A 19270-nucleotide genomic window follows, 5' to 3' on the forward strand; every position below is an offset into this window, starting at 1 on the left:
CATAATTTCCGTTGTGCTTCAGAAAATCGGTTACCCGGTGGCGGCGTACGAGCCGAGAGTGTCGTAGACAAAAGATAAGCTGAGCAATTTGTCCCGGATTGTGTTTTGTGTCTCGTAGACGGGAAGAATTTACTGGAGTTTAACGCCGCAGTTCTCATTTGTTTTATTTAGCTGGAATGGTGTTTAACTTGCAGTTGAGCTATGCGCGGTTTATGCGATTGCGTATATATTTTCAACTTTATTCTCACTTTAAGTTATTCCACAATGCAGTAGAGGTAGTTTACCTAGTAGGAAAGTTTTATGTGAATAACATTACCTTAGCGACTAATAAAGTTATGTTATGTTAAAGTTTTTAAACAACGTATATTTATACAAAAGCTCTATTTAATATTAACATTTTTTTTTTAGAAAAGCTTATAAATGCTTATCCGGATTCTTTACCGCAATTTAATAGCTTTCAACTGGACGTAATTAATTGCTTCAATCTATAATAATTTCAACTAATTCGACATGATTAATGAGTTCCGGATTGCTTTAATCAGTAAATGGTTTCAACATTCTACAAATTCTTAGTTCTTACGTTGAGTTTGTTGTTGGCTACTTCTCAGACAAGTACTTGGACATCTTTACTTTTCATTTGATACGTTACAAAAAAACCAAACGAATTTACGTCAATTTAATTTTTATTAATATACATATAATTTTTGCTATATAGGTATATAAATGTATAAGATATGGTTTTACCATTATGTACTTAAAAAAATTTATTTGAGTAATAACATGCATATTTATTTTTTACCCGACTGCAAGGGTTATTTATTTTTTTAGTATCAATAGGTAAGTAATATTAATTTATTACAAATTAGGTTTATTCATTATTTTTATTAGGATTTTTTTACGTTTGAAATATAATTTATTTTTGACATTTTTGTAATAAACTCCATTATGCTCTGTAGAATATACGAAATGTACAATAGAAGCAACTATATCTTGGTTAATTGCATTATAATCATGCATACATCTTGCTAGTCACAGTGGAAAATCAACATAATTAATTCTTGACTAACTTGATGCTACAGTCGGGACCAATTTAAGTTTTGTGTTTCAGAATTCTATTGTGCCGTTCGGTGCCACGTTGATTTATGCTTAAACCAGACAATACTTACTAACGACTTAGACTCAGTTGTTTGGGATCCTTATAATTTATTGCAACAAAGTTGAATGTTGTTGATTATTTATTTTTGGTGCGAAAACCTGAAACCGAAAATCTTTGAAATTGAAAATTGTGCGTGTTGAATACGTCCTTTAGAAGTGTTTAGTTGGATTTGCAATTATGTTGTGATATCAAAATAAGTTTGTTATACATTATAGATCATTCCCGATAGACGCCTACTTACTGGACGCGGAACTCTAGTAAGGACATCCAAACAACATGTTCTTGATCCGCCAGTGGCGTAGCTTGGCTCGGAGGGGCCCTGTATCAAAATTAGTTGGGCCCATTGACGAGCGGCAAATCCCCAAAACTCCTTCAGCAGTTTTTTCTCCAGGAAGCACTAAATTAATTGAGATTTTAGATTAAATTTACAAATTTTTGTTTTCCCACTTAAGAGGGCCCTATCACTGATATGGCTGATACAGCGGTATCTACGCCCCTGCACTGTGCGTTACCCGCCGGTCCACCCAGTTGAAACTTGGTTGCTAACTATTGAGGGCCTCATAAGAAGTGATCGAATCAAAAATGAGGAGATCAACAGAAAAACCAGAGTCACGCTGGTAATGGGCGGGACACAGAGATCGAGGAGACGTTATGGTTCCATGATGCTGGAATGGAATCCACGCACCGGAAAGCAGTGTTGGTTGACCGTCCACTTCTAAATGAGTAGATATCATCATCATCATATCAACCGATGGACGTCCACTGCAGGACAAAGGCAGACTTCCAAATATCAAGATCCTGAGCCACCTGCATCCAGCGAATCCCTGCGACTCGCTTGATGTCGTCAATCGATCTGGGGGGCGACCAGCACTACTGCGCTTTCTAGTGTGCGGTCGCCAATATATGAAATATAAAAATATATATAATACTAGGTAATAGTCTAAAAGCGTCTTAAAATGTTTTGATAACAAACTGCAGTATTTAATTACACATAATAGTCTAGATAATTATAAGTAGTGCTATTGCTACTGGCGTAGCTACTAACTGCTCAGTGCTCTCACGCAAACGCAATTAGTTACCGCTGGAGTGTCGCGCCGCACCGAGAATATAGAGCTCGCAATAAGTGCTTAATGGCTATTCTAATTCTCATTGAGCGCCACTATCTACTTTAACGAACTATCTGTACAGCGCAGACGTGGATTCCATGATCAGTTTATAGGAATTTATATAAATTTATTATAAAACACGGCTAAAACTCACGTAATGCAACGTCGGAGTATGTCCGACTACTTCGAAACTATACGGGGCCCTTAGTCATGAGCTGGTTCTTGCAATGCGGCACGATCCAAACTGCGAAGCGGCGACCCGGCGCGCAGCCGCTCGCATCGTGCGTTGGGAGACGGGCTAAGTGGTGGGGTGTGAAAGTTCCGTTACACTCTCCGACGGTTTGGGCTGATGGTAGGCTTCGGCCATGGGTGGTGACTAGTTGCCACCGAAACGACTAAGAAACACTGTCTAAGGCTAAAGTCTATACCAGCACGATGTCACGTAGGAACCACTCAGTAATGACGGTAAAATAATGTACAATACTTCTCACAAATAGTGTCTGTAGTAGTGAGATTCGAATAACGTCACTATTATTGTGGAAAATAATAGATTTTTAATAATAACTGAACATTTTAGGTTTGTGCATTTAATATAATATTATTAGTAATAATGAAAAGCGGAAAAAGACATTCGTTTTGGGAGGATTTTGAAGAAAACCCTAAACCTTCCCCTTTGACAATACAAGAATGAATTATAATGGGGTCTTTTATTGTCGCAGGAATGTCTGTATTTTATTACCACTTATACAACTCTGAAAGTAATGGACGGCTCTGTTCCGATGCTATCACATTCTTTGCCCTATATCTTACGGATAACGGGAAGAATTTTATGACTTTAGAAAGGATTATCTTAGTATGCTATTGTTCATGTTCCTACTTGCGTGAAATTTATTTTTCACATATCCAGCGGCAACTATGTTTTTTTCCGGAACAAAAGTAACCTATATGTTGCTCAATAATCTCCTCTATCTTCCAGTGCAAGCCCCAATAAAATCAGCTCAGTCGCTGTAGAGATTAGCCCGGACAAATGTTGTTTATGTACCGTACCTACTCGCGTGAAATTTATTTTACACAAATCCTGCGGGAACTGTGGATTTTTCCGAAATAAAAGTTACCTATATGTTGCTCAATAATCTCCTGCAAGCCCCAATAAAATCAGCTCAGCCGCTGCAGAGATTAGCCCGGACAAATGGACAGACAGACAACATTTTGAGTAAAAGAATGTTTGTGTTTTAGTTTCTGGCAAATAACTATATGGGTAAACACAGTTGTGTTTTAATTTTTACAAAATAGCTGTGTTTTAATTACTTTAACTAACGTCTGTGATTTCAAAATAGACGATATATAGACGATAATTTATAAAATTAAAGAAATTTAAGTAAGTAATTTAAATTTCTTTAATTTTATAAATATTCTTTATTGAAGATATAGAGCAGAGTTTCTCAAACTTTCGTCTCCACGAACCCCTGTTAAAATTTCCAAGTGACAGCGAACCGCTTACTACCTAATGGGAGCCCTAGGGGTTCGCGTATCCCAATTTGAGAAACCCTGATATAGATCATTAAACGTAAGTAGGTATCTTTGTCCCGGACCTACTGGGCCTTAGGCAAATCCGCCACTGGTTAGTTTTGAAGTATAATAAATATACCTACCCACTTAGTACGAAAGTTATTCGAACGTGCCTTTTCGTACTGTAATCCTGGCATTAGCTGAGTTGTGTTATTATGCTCAAAACATTCTCACTGTATTTCTTGAAAATGAAAATATATATGATTCAGAAGATATATATATTATTATACATGCATTTTTGTATGAGCTGTCTGCGCTTAAAACCGTTTCTCAACTCGTAAACAACGCTTTCTTCAAGAGATTTCTAACAGCGGAGCGGCTCTAATGGTTCCTACGCACGAGAAACCAAGTGCGTGTGTGTCAAGTAGAGAGGACCAAGCATTGTGTAGTATTTATGTTTTTTTTTTTACTGTCAAGTTACCGTGTGAGTGCAACCTCACCAGCAGGGTGATTATGTGTCTCAGTGTACCATTCAAATAATGAATCAAATTTCATTGAAATAATATGTTGATTCATTGAAATAGCCACTTGATGTAAAATGGCGCAAACAAGATCATCTCGTTTTAATAACTATTGCTAGACACCCACCATCCAATAAGCCCACGTGCCTGCAGCGCTAACGGCTTGGCATCCGATAAAACTGATCGTGTATTAGTCGCGATGTGCATGTATCATGGACTTGACATCATGCAGATCACGACCAATAGCAGCGATGCAAGCATGTGGGCTTATCGGAGGGTGGGTTGATAGCATATGATAGATGATCACGAATTCATTATTTACTAGAAACTAGTGATCACTGGAAAAGTGAAAGGATTTTTCCTTTCACTTTTCCAGTGATCACAGTGACTTCGAGGACGTAGCTCGATGCTCTCGACACCAAGGTACACGAGGCTCTGCAAGTCGCGAAAAGCCGAGTCACATGGCGTGACATCGTCAGGAAGCACGCTTGTGTTAGGGGTCACGACCCTCAGTAATGAGGAATACGACGCAAGGAGCAGCGTTACACCAAGATACATAATAAACCTGCAGATGTTAAGTCTATGCAGTCTAGGATGGTAACGCAGTAGCAATGGAATTACAACCCATTAATAGGAAGACTCTATACATTGGTTTCTAAATTGTTTAGTTGGTAGCATTCCAGCACGTAGATAAAGTGTTTAAGACCATAGGAAATATATAGCACTAAATGTTAGTAGAGTGGTCGAAGCGTAGACAGAGAAAACAACGTAAGTTTCTTTCTTTTAAAGTAGGCGTACACAGAGAGTTTTCGTCCACGAAAGTATCTATCTGAGTGACGGATTGACGACAGATCATTAATACAATATTATTTGACATTGACATCTGAATGCAAAAAAATATTTACTGCATTTGCAAATATTAAAAGTATTTGTACAAATTATGAAAATGTGTGGCATAATAAACATTTATAAGATGTTCATTCAGGTCCATGTCTCCTGTAAGTAATGTATTATACCTACTTCTGAATTGCCTCGGGGTCGATCGCAATGTTAAATAAAATAGTTTACAAAAAGAATTGATTTGGAAGTTTCTCCCCTACGCGTTCTACGAGAGTTTTGTTGAGACTAAGTTGAGGAGTAGTTGTCCACAGTTACGGGGAGGTTTCTGAATTAGTACGACCATTGTACAATGTGCATAGCTGTAAAGTTTTTGGTGGCATTGTACGCATGTCAGAAACCATATGTATACTACAGCCTTTCTTGATGAGTACTGATTACCAACAAAGAAATTAGAAATGAAGGTAGAAAACGAATATCATTTCATAACTTATTTAGGTATTATATTATGTATGGTTTGTGTATAAATTGTTATATAAAACATTAACCATATGTAATTGTTCTAAGCTTGTTTATCTTTATTTTCATTAATTTAAGAAGAAGTTAATTATAATTATTATTAGATGTGAAATGACTAGTGATTTATACCCTCATTTTTAATTTGTTTGTTGGTAAACGGTACTCATCAGGAAAGGCTGTAGTATAGGCACTAACTCTTTGTATGACTGTAAGTCTAGGATGTTTACTTAATTTTATTTAATAATATGCAACTTGAAATTAATCCTGGGTTTTACTTTTGAGCTGGGTTATTTTTCCTCATAAGAAGTTAAAGTTGGTTTTGCACCCCATGTCTGAATAGTACGATATCAGCCCCGGTTCGTTGTCATTCATTATTAACCCATATTCGGCTCATTGCTGAGATCGATTCTCCTCTCATAATGAGAGGGCTTAGGCCAATAGTCCACCATGCTGACCCAATGCGGATTGGCAGACTTTACACACGCAGAGAATTAAGAAAATTCTCTCGTATGCAGGTTTCCTCACTATGTTGTACCTTCACCGTTTGAGATACGTGATATTTAATTTCCTAAAATCTTCGTTATCATTAACACCTGATAATCATCGTTACTAATTCACACTTTATCAGTTCGCTAACCTGCAGGAGCAGATTGAGGGCATATACTCCAAATCCTTTCAAGTATAACATAAAAGCCTGGCAATTATATAGGCTAATAAAACTTAGAAATACGCGTTTACGTTAGTGAAATTAACAGTATCAAACTCCCACTAGGCCCTCTGATGACTGTGTACGATAGCCACGGCGACGTGTTGGGTGGATGTCCTGTGGAGTGTTTCTCTGTTTTTAGCCGATAGTTTCCACTTACCATCATGTGATACATCTTCTTGGTCCATTGATTATTACTTGTGATGATGACGATTGTAATTAAGTTTATAATTGTTGCAGCAACAAAAGACGAGTCGGAAGCGGACGGCGAGTGCCGCGGCAGACAGAACGGCGGCGGCGGCGCGCGCGGCAAGCTGCCGTACAACGGGTACTCGGAGGAGTGCCTCGACCGGCTGGAGCCCAACGGAAACATACCCAACGACAAGGACTCCCATTATGGTACGTACCTCATCATCACTAAGAGCCTAGCGGACGCTCGCGACTTCGTCCGCGAGAAATTTAGTTTTTCACAAATCCCTCGGGAACCATGGATTTTTTCGGGATAAAAGTGTTATTCCATGCTATAATACATCTTAATATCAAATTTCAGCTAATTTGGTTAAGTAGTCGAGGCGTGAAAGAGTAACAAACATTCATATCATGAGCCTACTAGCAGACGCTTTCGACTTGGAATTTAGTTTTTCACAAATCCCTCGGGAACCATGGATTTTTCCGGGATAAAAAGTGTTACTCCATGCTATAATACATCTTAATATCAAATTTCAGCTAATTTGGTTAGGTAGTCGTGGCGTGAAAGAGTAACAAACATTCATATCATGAGCCTACTAGCGGACGCTTTCGACTTCTTTACAAGTTAGCCCTTGACTACAATCTCACCTGATAGTAAGTGATGATGCAATCTAAGATGGAAGCGGGCTAACTTGTTAGGAGAAGGATGAACATCCACACTCCTTTCGGTTTCTACACGGCATCGTACCGGAACGCCAAATCGCTTGGCGGTACGTCTTTGTCGGTAGGGAGGTAACTAGCCACTAGCCAATTAAGAAAACCTCAATCGGGCCAGCCGGGGATCGAACCCAGGATCTCCGTCTTGTAAAACCACCGCGCATACCACTGCGCCACGGAGACCGTCAAAACGACGTCACAGAGACGTGCAATGGATGCCTGCTTTGGGCCGTCGCGAGTGGATATAGCTATGTACAGAGCAGAGTACCTTCAGTATTTCCGCGTATTTACTTTCCAGCGGCGCCGCATCTTTATAGCGCATCTTCCTTGCAGAGCTACATAGCTCTATATAGCAGTATTGGTGGAAACGGTCACATATTTTCACGTAGAGTACTCGTTATAGATTTCACATCTTCGCAACATAGCTGCATAGCATCTCTGGTGTAAAAGCACCCTTACATCCGAATCAGAATTCCAAAAGAATATTGGCAATTGCGAATGAACTTTTCACTTAAAGCAAAAAGAAAAGGAATCCGACCTACGTCACAACAATATATGGCTTTATAAACAATGTCCAGGATTAAGACTTAAAAAAGAAAAACGCCTTTGACGGAGGCGGGTTGAAAATTACACCCACAACAAGCATTTTCCTCGACCTTTTTCCTTTTATTTCGCCATTTCAGCCCCACACATGTCTGGTTAAAAACTTCGCAAGAGCTGCTAAGGATTTTTTTACTCCAGTTTATTAGATAGCTACTTTAGCGTGTGATGTTGCTTGCTGCTTATAATAATGTCTCTTTTGTGTAGTGCCTTGCTTCGTTAAGTCTACGTAACGTTAAGTGTACATCAATAATGTTTACTTGCATACAAATCCGGTAATTTTTTTTTGTCAATACTGTTTGAATGTGATGATAATACGTATAAATGGCCGTTTGTTACATGTTCGCTTTATATCGTTGCTCCTATTATTATGTTTCTGTTTGATATATTGGATTTATAGACAGACAAAATATGTTGTCCTTATAGCCCCTGATGTTAAGATTCGATGCATTCTAAGATTGAAGCGTGCTTACTTAGAAGAGGTACAAGTTTATTCTAATACTAGCTGACCCGCGTGGTTCCCGTTCCCGCAGGAATATGGGGATAATACACTAACACTGAAAGAATTTTTCAAATCGGACCAGTAGATTAGCGCGTTCAATCAAACAAACTCTTCAGCTTTATAATATTATTATAGATATGTCAAAATTAGCCCTTGACTACAATCTCACCTGATGGTAAGTGATGATGCAGTCTATCATGGAAGTGGGCTAATTTGTTAGGAGAAGGATGAAAATCCACACCCCTATTTGGTTTCTACACGACATCGTACCGGAACGCTAAATCGCTTGGCGGTACGTCTTTGTCGGTAGGGTAGTAACTAACTGCGGCCGAAGCCTCCCACCAGCCAGACCTGGACCAATTAAGAAAATCTCAATCGGACCAGCCGGGGATCGTACCCAGAACCTCCGTTTTGTAAATCCACCGCGCATACCACTGCGCCACGGAGGCCGTCGAAAGTTAAGTTACTATCAGATGTTTACATCGACAGCGGTTTTCAAATGACTTAAACGGACATGTCTCAGCTAACTTCTGACCGCAACGCCCTAAACTTGCACAATTACACAGATTCAGCGCAAACTTTGAAGTTTGATCTTCGAAACCTCAGACATCTCGTGTGGACGTGTACCCACAACACGTGTGATATTAAACACCTTGTTACTCACCTTCTCAGTTCGTAACTTCTGTTGCACAAACAGACCACAACACGGAGAGAGATAGATATTAGTAGTTTTAGCGTACGTTCACATTTGCGCATATAGACTAAAAGCCCTTAAAAAAAATTACATGTCAAATGATCCAACATGAATAACGCTTAGAAGGCTGTTACTATATCAGAAAATAACTCTGAGCACTATGCCGTAATTTCTGAGCGGTACAGGTGAGTACATACTAGCGGATGCCCGCAACTTCGTCCGCCCTTAGACCTCCGTAATTCGGCCCTATCGCGAAATCCGTTCTTAGTGGATACCGACTAACTATAAACTACGTCCCTGCTAAATTTCAGCTTAGTACATCTAGCGGTTTTCGAGATTTCGTGATGAATGACCTTTTGCATTTATATGTATAGTAGCGGATGCCCGCGACTTCCCTACCCCTACCCTACCCGTACCCTACCCTACCTCTACCTTACGTTGAAATTTTTCCTGAATTTTCTTTGCTATAAACCTCACGGAGCCTGAGACCTTTCCAACGAATGCAAAACCGTGGAAATCGGTTCGTGCGTTCTGGAGTTATAGCGTCAGGAAGGAAAACCCGACTTATTTTTATATAGTAGATTGAGATTTAAACAGTAATATCTGGTCGTACAAACAAAGCTTAGTACCAATACTTATTTTTCAAAAACCATTGTGAGAATCTTTAAAGTACGTCGTTAAAATGTAAGTTGTTTTTTTATGCCAATGTGAAGAAACTCTTTGCAAGTCACTATTATTGAGTTTCTCTCACTCAAAGGTTCCGAATCCCTGAGGTATTTCTACTGGTACCGTCATTAAGCACTTCAGCGCTATTGCCTTCTTCGAGTATTTACTTGAGGAAAAGTCTCAGACCAATTATTGTATAGGACCTGCCTCGCTAGACGTCACTTTTCTGTCAAAGTATATGATCAACGATCTAATGCGATTATAGAGACTGTCTCTATAGTATCGATGTTAAATAGTTGTAATCGTTTTCGTCGGTTAAAGAGCTCCGTAAAAATACCTTTTTGTGTAATTGAATTGTGTAAAAAACGGGCAAAAAAATCTGGTTTAGTATAAGATATATACCAAATCTAAGGTCGTTTTCTTCAGAAAATGACAGACAATTTTGTTCGTGACTATGAGTGCGATACAGGTCCTTCTATAATTGGTCTGAGGGAAAAATACATTTTGTAATTTAAAGTGCTGTTTTTTATTCTACCTTTAAAGGTTTACATTACAAAGGTGTTCAAGAAAATTTTAAGCTTTTATTTCACTGACTTATTTACATTATTTACTTTATACTATGAACTAGCGGACGCCCGCGTCTTTGTCCGCGTAGAATTTAGTTTTTCACAAATCTCGCGGGAACCATGTATTTTTCCGGGATAAAATGTAGCCTATGTGTTAATCCAGAGTAAAATCGCTTCAGTAGTAGCGGCGTTAAATAGTAACAAACAAACATCTATACAAACTTTCGCGTATATAATTAGTAAGATATTGAATAGTATAAAGTAAGTATGCTAATTAGTTGTATCATACCGTACAATTTAATTTTAATTTTCGATTTAAAAAAGTTCTTAAAACATTTAATTTTTTCTCATTCATGTTACCACTATTTATGTTTTTTTGCATTATACATGGTAGTTTTCTTTAGTTTTTAAATAAGAACGGTTGTAGCTTCAAATAATTATTATATTATAGCATTTTAACACGCTTATAGTATTAGCTTCACTTGTAACTTGTATGTATGTAAGAAAATCTTGGAATGTTAATTTGACCCATTTCCCGATCTTCGATTAGGATGAAATTTTGCACAACGCTCTGAGTTCTAATGATAATGCATGACTAGCTAAAATACGTCATTACAAATCTAAGATGGTGGCCTCCCCAAGATGGCGGACTGACTGTTTGAAATCCACCCACTTGATATGTATATCCAGTGAAAGGGTTTGCTGTCGGGAATACAAAAAAATAGTCACTTGACTTAAATCCAATATGGCGGACAGGCTATTTGAAATGCACCCCCGTAATATGGCTATCAAGCGTGTTTTTTAGTTTTTTAAACTATTCATGTTATTAACTCTATATTTATGCGTTTTTAAAAAGCGTCATTTCGCGATGTCGCATCTGGTATTTTCTTTTTAAAATACATCAAGCATTTCGTTATGCCTTAATAGCATCGTTATGCGGTGGTTCCAGCTCCACTAATTAGACGGCTTTGGTCCGCTATCCGGCATTTGCGGTGAATACTTGTCAATTATGGCGGATTTCATTGCAGTTATCACCTTTTATATCCCGCTACTTACAGATACGTTTACATTTTTCGAATTATTTATTAAAGCGAATTCATTTGTAACGGAATTCATAAAAGTAGGATGTTCTCCGTTATTACGGACCATAACACACACCATTATAACTTTATAAATGCTCTTGAAGTAGTTTCTTACTTACTTCGACGCTTGGAAATAATTAGCCTTCTTTGAACTAAATTGCTACTATAATTGTGATACCGAGAATGTTAATTTACAAAAGAGCCGCGATGCTTACAACAATAATCGCTAAAAGTTTTATTGGTTTTTTCTCTTTCTGTCTATATTTTTGTTCGTGCCTTTGGAAACGGATATATTTTATTTATTAACATTATTAAGTTACGAGAGGAAGCGCACTACTTCGTCCGTCTGGAGTTTGTTTTTATTACTTTTGTTGTGATTTTAATAAAAAAAAAAGCCTGAAATGTTTACCAGGTTTTGCTTAATCTATGCAGGTATAGATTAAGCAAAACTACTAAAACTGATAAGATAAAAATTTTAAAAAAGAGTTTTTTTAAGTTATTACGTCTAAAACTAATAAGTTCCCCATACTCTCTTACATATGTTTAAGATACAAATTTCTACAAATATATCTATATAAAAATAAGTCGGGTTTTCCTTCCTGACGCTATAACTCCAGAAAGCACGAACCGATTTCCACAGTTTTGCATTCGTTAGGTTAGGCGTAGGTTAGGGGTAGGGTAGGGGTAGAGTAGGGGTAGGGTAGGGGTAGGGTTGAAAGTTTACATCGAGTTTCACGCGAACGAAGTCGCGGGCATCCGCTAGTATATCTATACTTTTAGATTTGTAATCTTTGTTTTTATATGTAGATACATGTACATTACCTGTTGTTAATGCGCAACACCGAACACAATAACGTCAATGTCATCTGTCTATCAAGTGCAAGTCAATTCAACGTCAACCGTCAACTGTCATTCACTACTCTGTATCTGTAATTAATTTTCACTAACTGAAAAGAAATGTACGCTTCAAAATTAAAATCACTGAAGATAATCCTGAAATTTTATTGAAATTACACAAATTCAACCAACAAGAATAAAAAATCACATTCTCCTCAACATTTTTGGACCTAACGAGCTGGATTCGTCGGCGTCACGATCAAGATCAAGAAAAGAAGATCGAGTCGGGCAAATCCTTTGTTCACAATTCACTAATTCCCTCCCTTTACCGTTCTCGTTTACCCTTTTTCCGTGTTAAATTCTTATTAAAATATACTGGACTTCGCTTCTTTACTGTAAGTACTTTTATAAACCTCCATAAAAATGATTAGTGACGAACAAAATGTGAATATTCCACGATCGCCACATAACGTCAAAATGGCGGAACTAATTAGAAAACGTGGCACGTACAAAGGGCGTCTTACTATTTTTGAAAAATTCATATCTAAATTCGACTTAACTAATACTCCATTATCACCAATTCAAATGTCAGAAATTAACTTGAGATTTAAATCCATCAGTAGTTTATATAATGTATTTAATGACTTACAAACACAAATCGAAGAAGCGTGCCGGGATGTAGATTTAACAAAACAATATGAAGAAAGAGAAGTGTTTGAAGAACAGTATTACAGAGCTTTAGCCTCCGCAGAGTGCTTAATCAAACTTAATGACGCTGCTTCTAGTTCTAAGTGCACCCCATGTGGGGAACACTCAAATAAGCCACTATCTATTAAGTTACCGGACATCAAATTACCGACGTTTGATGGGTCATATGACCATTGGCTAGAGTATAAAAACTCCTACATAACTATGATCCACTCACGCACAGATTTAGACCCCATACAAAAATTTCATTACCTGAAGTCCTCGCTCAATGCGGTAGCATTGCAGGTCATCAGCGCATTAGAGTTCACTGCAGAGAATTATGCACATGCGTGGGATTTACTTCAAAATAGGTATAATAATAATCGTTTGCTAATATATAACCATGTCAAAGCTTTGTTTTCCATTACATCCTTAAATAAAGAATCTGCCCCACTAATTAGGAAGTTAATTGATACTATTCTTAGAAATCTTAGGGCTCTGAGTACACTAGGTGAGCCTACTGAATCATGGGACACATTAATTATATACTTAGTTGTAAGTAAACTCGACCTATCCACTGAGCGCAAATGGGAACAACATAAAGGGTCTTATAATTTAAATTCACACCAAGAATCAAACCCAGTTAAGCTAGATCATTTAATACAATTTTTAAGGGATAGGGCAGATGTTTTGGATGTTTTAAAAACTAATTGCAGTAAGAGTGACTCTAGACACAATATCATTAATAACGCTAATAATAATCATCAATCAATTAGGAAAGTATCCTTCAATCAACATCAGTCGCACAGTCATGTTACTTCACAAGTTAACAAAAACAATTCACATTCCAAATACACTCAAGCTTGCCCTATGTGTGATGATTCACATCCAATTTATTCATGTACTAAGTTTCTAGATTTATCGATTAATGATAGAATTAAATTAGTGGATTCCAAGAAGTTATGCAGGAACTGTCTTCGCAGAAATCACACTAGTTCGGACTGCCTATTTGGTCCGTGTAAGAAGTGCTCATCCAAACATAATACACTTCTGCATAGTCATGTAGTTATTGAAAATGTAAACGCATCAACATCATATGTACACACAAATACATCTTTGCCAGTTGATATGAGCCCTTCATCTCACTCAACTGCCTTGAACTGTACCGAATATCCCTCTAAGTCACACACAAAGGAGATTACTTTAAATAATTATAATTCACACAACTTAGTTTTGCTATCTACTGCCTTGGTAGACGTAGTAGCTAGTGATAATAAATTACATACAGCACGGGTTTTGCTGGACACTGGCAGTCTTATTAACCAATCATTTGCACACAAAATAAACGCACAACTTATACAGTCCTCTGTTCAAGTTATGGGAGTAGGTCATGCAGTCACTCAAAGCGCACATAAGTGTACTGTAAAGATACACTCAAGAGTAAACAATTTTCATACACACATACAATGTTTGGTTTTACCTCGCATCACAGCCAGTATGCCACCATGCCAGTTAGACATTAGTAAAATTTGTATTCCAAACAACATTAAACTTGCAGATCCTAATTTTCATCATCCTTCTGATATTGATATTTTAATAGGTGTTGATAAATTTTGGGAATTTCACAACAAGGGTTTCATAAAGCTATCAACAGGGCCATATTTACATGAAACCAAACTAGGTTGGGTCATATCTGGACCAATACACACAAGTACTAACTTGCGCATCAATAATCAAGTTAGTTGTAACCTAACTAGTAGTTTAGATAGTCAATTAAAAAGATTCTGGGAGTTGGAAGAAATTCCTTCCTCGGGGAGCAAAATGCTCACAGCAGATGAACTCACTTGTGAACAAATTTTCTTATCAACTCACCACCGAGAACCTGATGGTAGGTTTTCTGTTAGAATTCCTCTAAAAGAACCCGCTGATGTTTTAGGGGACAGCTATTCATTAGCCGAGAAGAGATTTTATTCATTGGAACGCAAGTTTAGAAATTCACCTGATCTTAAAGAAAAGTATTGTGAATTTATGCGCACATATGAACAATTGGGGCATATGACACAAATTGATACTTATAGTTATCCTTATTATATGTTACCACATCATGGTGTTATTAATGAAAATTCAAAAACAACAAAACTACGTACCGTGTTTGATGCAAGTGCTGTCACCAGTACAGGAAAATCCTTAAATAGTATACAACATATTGGGCCTACTTTACACAATGATAATTTTTCTATTCTTCTTCGTTTTCGTCAATACAAATATGTTGCATGCGCTGACATAGAGAAAATGTACCGACAAATTAATGTACAGACTGATCAACGCACTTTACAGTTAATTTTATGGCGAGAGAATCCTTCTGACTCTTTGAAAATATTTAGGCTCAATACGGTTACATATGGTACTGCATCGGCTCCTTATTTGAGTATTAGATGTTTAAAGCAACTTGCACAGGAATGTGAAAATAAGTACACTGTCCCAGGAGAGGATAACAATTATGTGTCTAAAATAATCAATGAAGATTTTTTTGTTGATGATCTAATCACTGGCCATGACAATCATGATACCCTCATGCAAATTTGTGATCACATCACATCAGTTTTAGCCTCAGGATGTTTTCCATTACATAAATGGTTATTTAATACTTGCTTAAACACACCTAATGAATCAAGACATTTATCTTTAGGAGATGATTGTTCAAATAAAACTCTCGGTTTGGGTTGGTTCACTCAAAGTGATGAATTATATTTCACTACCAAACTTAAGGTAAACACACACACTGTTACTAAACGTTCAATGTTATCTGTAATTGCTCAGATTTATGATCCACTTGGGTTGTTATCACCAACAATCATATGTGCCAAAATCTTATTGCAAAAATTATGGCTTTCCAAACTTGACTGGGATGACCCCGTTCCTCATGATGTGGTTCAGTCTTGGGAAAAGTTTATTAAATCATTTGACTGTTTAAAGGATATTCGCATTCCTCGACATGTTATAGGTTCACATAATCAATACATTGAACTTCACATTTTCAGTGATGCTTCACAAAGTGCTTATGGTGCTTGTAGTTATATACGTTCTTATTCAGACAATTCACCAGTGTTTATCAAATTGTTATGTTCAAAAAGTAAAACAGCTCCATTAAAAGCTATAAGTATTCCTCGATTAGAACTATGTGGATCTTTAGTGGGTGCCAAATTGTTTGCAAAAATAAGTAAATCATTGCGACTTAAATTTCATAAAGTATATTTTTGGACGGACTCCACCATAGTGCTTGGATGGCTTCGCATGTCACCACATCTTTTAAAATCATTTGTACAAAACCGAGTTACTGAGATTAATGATATTGCAAGTGAAGCTTGTTGGAGACACGTTAGCAGTGGGGACAACCCTGCTGATTTGTTATCTCGAGGCATGAGTTTTGATGCGCTTGATAAATGTCAATTATGGTGGAATGGTCCTGCTTTTTTACACAATCATCATTCAGAATGGCCACAAAGGCATTTTACAAAAGAAGTTCCTTCAGATTTACCAGAATTAAAATCTGCAAGTGTAACTGAGATGTCACTACATTTAAATTTATATAGTGGGTTATTTGATTTCAATCGGTTTTCATCATTTAATCGCTTAAAGCGCAGTGCAGCCTACGTACTACGATTTATTCAAAATTCTCGTACAAAACGCAATAATCGTTTGGTTGGTCCGCTCTCGGTTGAAGAGCTGAATACTTCCAGTACATTATTGACGCGAATATCACAAATACAATCTTTTCCTTTAGAGTACAACTGTTTAACGAAAAATTTAAAACTAAAATCTACTAAAAGTATTACCGGTTTATCTATTTTTCTAGATAAAGATGGGTTAATACGCATAGGTGGTAGACTTGCAAATTATGACAATTTTTCTTACAATAAAAAGCATCCTGTTTTACTCGATAGCAAACATTGTTTCACTCGTTTGTTATTTGCATTTGAACATAAAAGATTATTCCACGCAGGACCTCAATTACTTTTATATCACATTAGAGATGAATGGTGGCCTTTAAAAGGTAGAAATTTGGCTAGACAAACAGTTCATAGATGTGTTACTTGCACACGTTTCAAAGGTCAAACCTTGACACCCATTATGGGAAATCTACCCTCTGAACGTTTTCAATCAGGTTTTCCCTTCATGCGCTGCGGAGTGGATTATGGAGGCCCAATTTTGATACTTAATCGACGAGGTAGGGGTGCGCGATTGGAAAAGAGTTATATTTGCTTATTTGTTTGTTTTAGTACTCGTGCGGTGCATTTGGAATTAGTCACTAGTTTAACAACTGATGGATATTTACAGGCTCTGAAAAAATTTATATCTAGGCGTGGAAAACCATTAGAAATTCACTCAGATAATGCCAAAACGTTTATTGGTGCTATGAAAGAGTTTTCCGATTTCATAGACAATAATTCAGATGCAATAGTAGAGTATGCACATGATAATCATATCAAATTTAAATTTATTCCACCTTATGCGCCTCATTTTGGAGGTTTATGGGAGGCAGGCATCAAATCCTGTAAATTTCACTTAAAACGCGTGGTAGGCAATGCCCATTTAACTTATGAAGAATTTAGCACGGTTTTAGCCCAAATTGAGGCTATTCTAAATTCTCGTCCCATTTCCCCTTTGTCCTCTAATTCCTCAGACCTTTTACCTCTTACCCCCGCTCACTTCCTCATTGGCCGCCCGCTGACAGCACCAGCTTCTGAAGATCTAACTACTACACCATCACATCGGTTGACACGCTATCACAGAATTGAACAACTCAGACAACATTTCTGGCAACGTTGGTCTAAGGAGTATGTCTCTGAACTCCAAACTAGAACTAAATGGAAGAGTCCAAGTCGAGATATCACCGAAGACATGTTAGTCCTTATAAAAGAAGATAATTCTCCACCCTTAAAATGGCGTCTTGGAAGAGTCACTGAAGTCTCAAGAGGCAAAGATGGAGTAGCTCGAGTTGCCTATATTCGCACATCTGAAGGCATAATTCAAAGGGCTTGTTCGAAAATATGTCCCATCTTTCCAGAGGACGAGGACCCTGAAGAAGAAGACATTGGAAGAGTTCTTCCAAGGCCGGGGGCATGTTAATGCGCAACACCGAACACAATAACGTCAATGTCATCTGTCTATCAAGTGCAAGTCAATTCAACGTCAACCGTCAACTGTCATTCACTACTCTGTATCTGTAATTAATTTTCACTAACTGAAAAGAAATGTACGCTTCAAAATTAAAATCACTGAAGATAATCCTGAAATTTTATTGAAATTACACAAATTCAACCAACAAGAATAAAAAATCACATTCTCCTCAACACCTGTATAATCTTAATATACCTACCTACCTACTTATTATTATGCGAAAGGTCATTCACCACGAAATTTCGACGTGCAAAGTTGAAATTTGGCAGGGAGGTAGTTTATAGATAGTAGAGATCCGCGATCAGATTTTGCGGTAAGGCCGGATTAAGGAGGTCTAAAGGCGGACAAAATCGCGGGCGGCCGCTAGTATGAAATTTGAATTATACGAGCAGTGGTGGTTTAACGTTATTTAATTTAACCGTGTTCTAGGTAAAAGTAACAGCGTGCTACTTTTTACGTGGTTTAATGGCAACATCACGGCATCGTTAACGTTTCGCTAATTAGACGGTTTCGGGCCACCGGGGCGCCGCCGCCGCGGTGTATACTCTTCAATTGTGGCACTTTTTTATTGCAGTTATCACTTTTTACATGCTTTCCACGTTTTTCAGTCTTAGTTAATGTTAACTGATTTCTAAACTTTTTTTCATTATTTACAAGTTAGCCCTCGACTACCTCTCACCTGATGGTAAGTGATGATGCTATATGACGGAAGCGGGCTAACTTGTTCGGAGGAATATGAAAATCCACACCCCTTTTTTTACTTCGGTTTGTACACGACGTCGCACCGGAACGCATTAATAATACACTCGTAAGTATATAATAAAATATATTTTTATAAAAACAAAAAACCCGACTGCTTAAGCGTAATGAAATGAAAAGAAAAAACAAGTAATACAATATCTATAAAAAGTTCTGACTAAATTGTTTGTGGTGCTTCAGGCGGGGACAAATACTTTCTTACGGGCAAAGAATGAAATATCAGTATTTGTCACCGCATGCGGCAACATAAAGAATTTAGTCAGAACTTTTTATAGATATTGTGATATTTGTTTTTCTCTGTTCAGTTCATTAAGCTGAAGTAGTCGGGTTATTTGTTTTTAACCGACTTCCAAAAAGGAGGAGGTTCTACGTTCGGCTGTATGTATGTTTTTTTTTTTTTTTTTTTTATGTATGTCCAGCGATAATTCCGTCATTT

General features: G+C 37.4%; 2 protein-coding genes across 7 annotated transcripts in view; both read left to right on the forward strand.

Moving 5' to 3' along the window:
* LOC112048378 (cyclin-dependent kinase 14) overlaps window positions 1-19270 on the forward strand; it is a 169897-nt gene that overhangs the window by 97329 nt on the left and 53298 nt on the right. For all 6 annotated transcript variants that reach the window (XM_052885972.1, XM_052885970.1, XM_052885971.1 and 3 more), the window contains exon 3: window positions 6595-6753. In XM_052885972.1, coding sequence (XP_052741932.1) covers window positions 6595-6753 — 159 coding nt within the window. The remainder of the gene's footprint in view (window positions 1-6594; window positions 6754-19270) is intronic.
* Window positions 14219-18168, forward strand: LOC128198823 (uncharacterized). The gene has a single exon (XM_052885966.1). The coding sequence runs from the start codon at window positions 14272-14274 to the stop codon at window positions 18022-18024; it is 3753 nt and encodes a 1250-aa protein (XP_052741926.1). The 5' UTR covers window positions 14219-14271; the 3' UTR covers window positions 18025-18168.

The sequence above is a fragment of the Bicyclus anynana genome, chromosome 15 (assembly GCF_947172395.1).
Source record: "Bicyclus anynana chromosome 15, ilBicAnyn1.1, whole genome shotgun sequence".
Taxonomy (NCBI): Eukaryota; Metazoa; Arthropoda; class Insecta; order Lepidoptera; family Nymphalidae; genus Bicyclus; species Bicyclus anynana.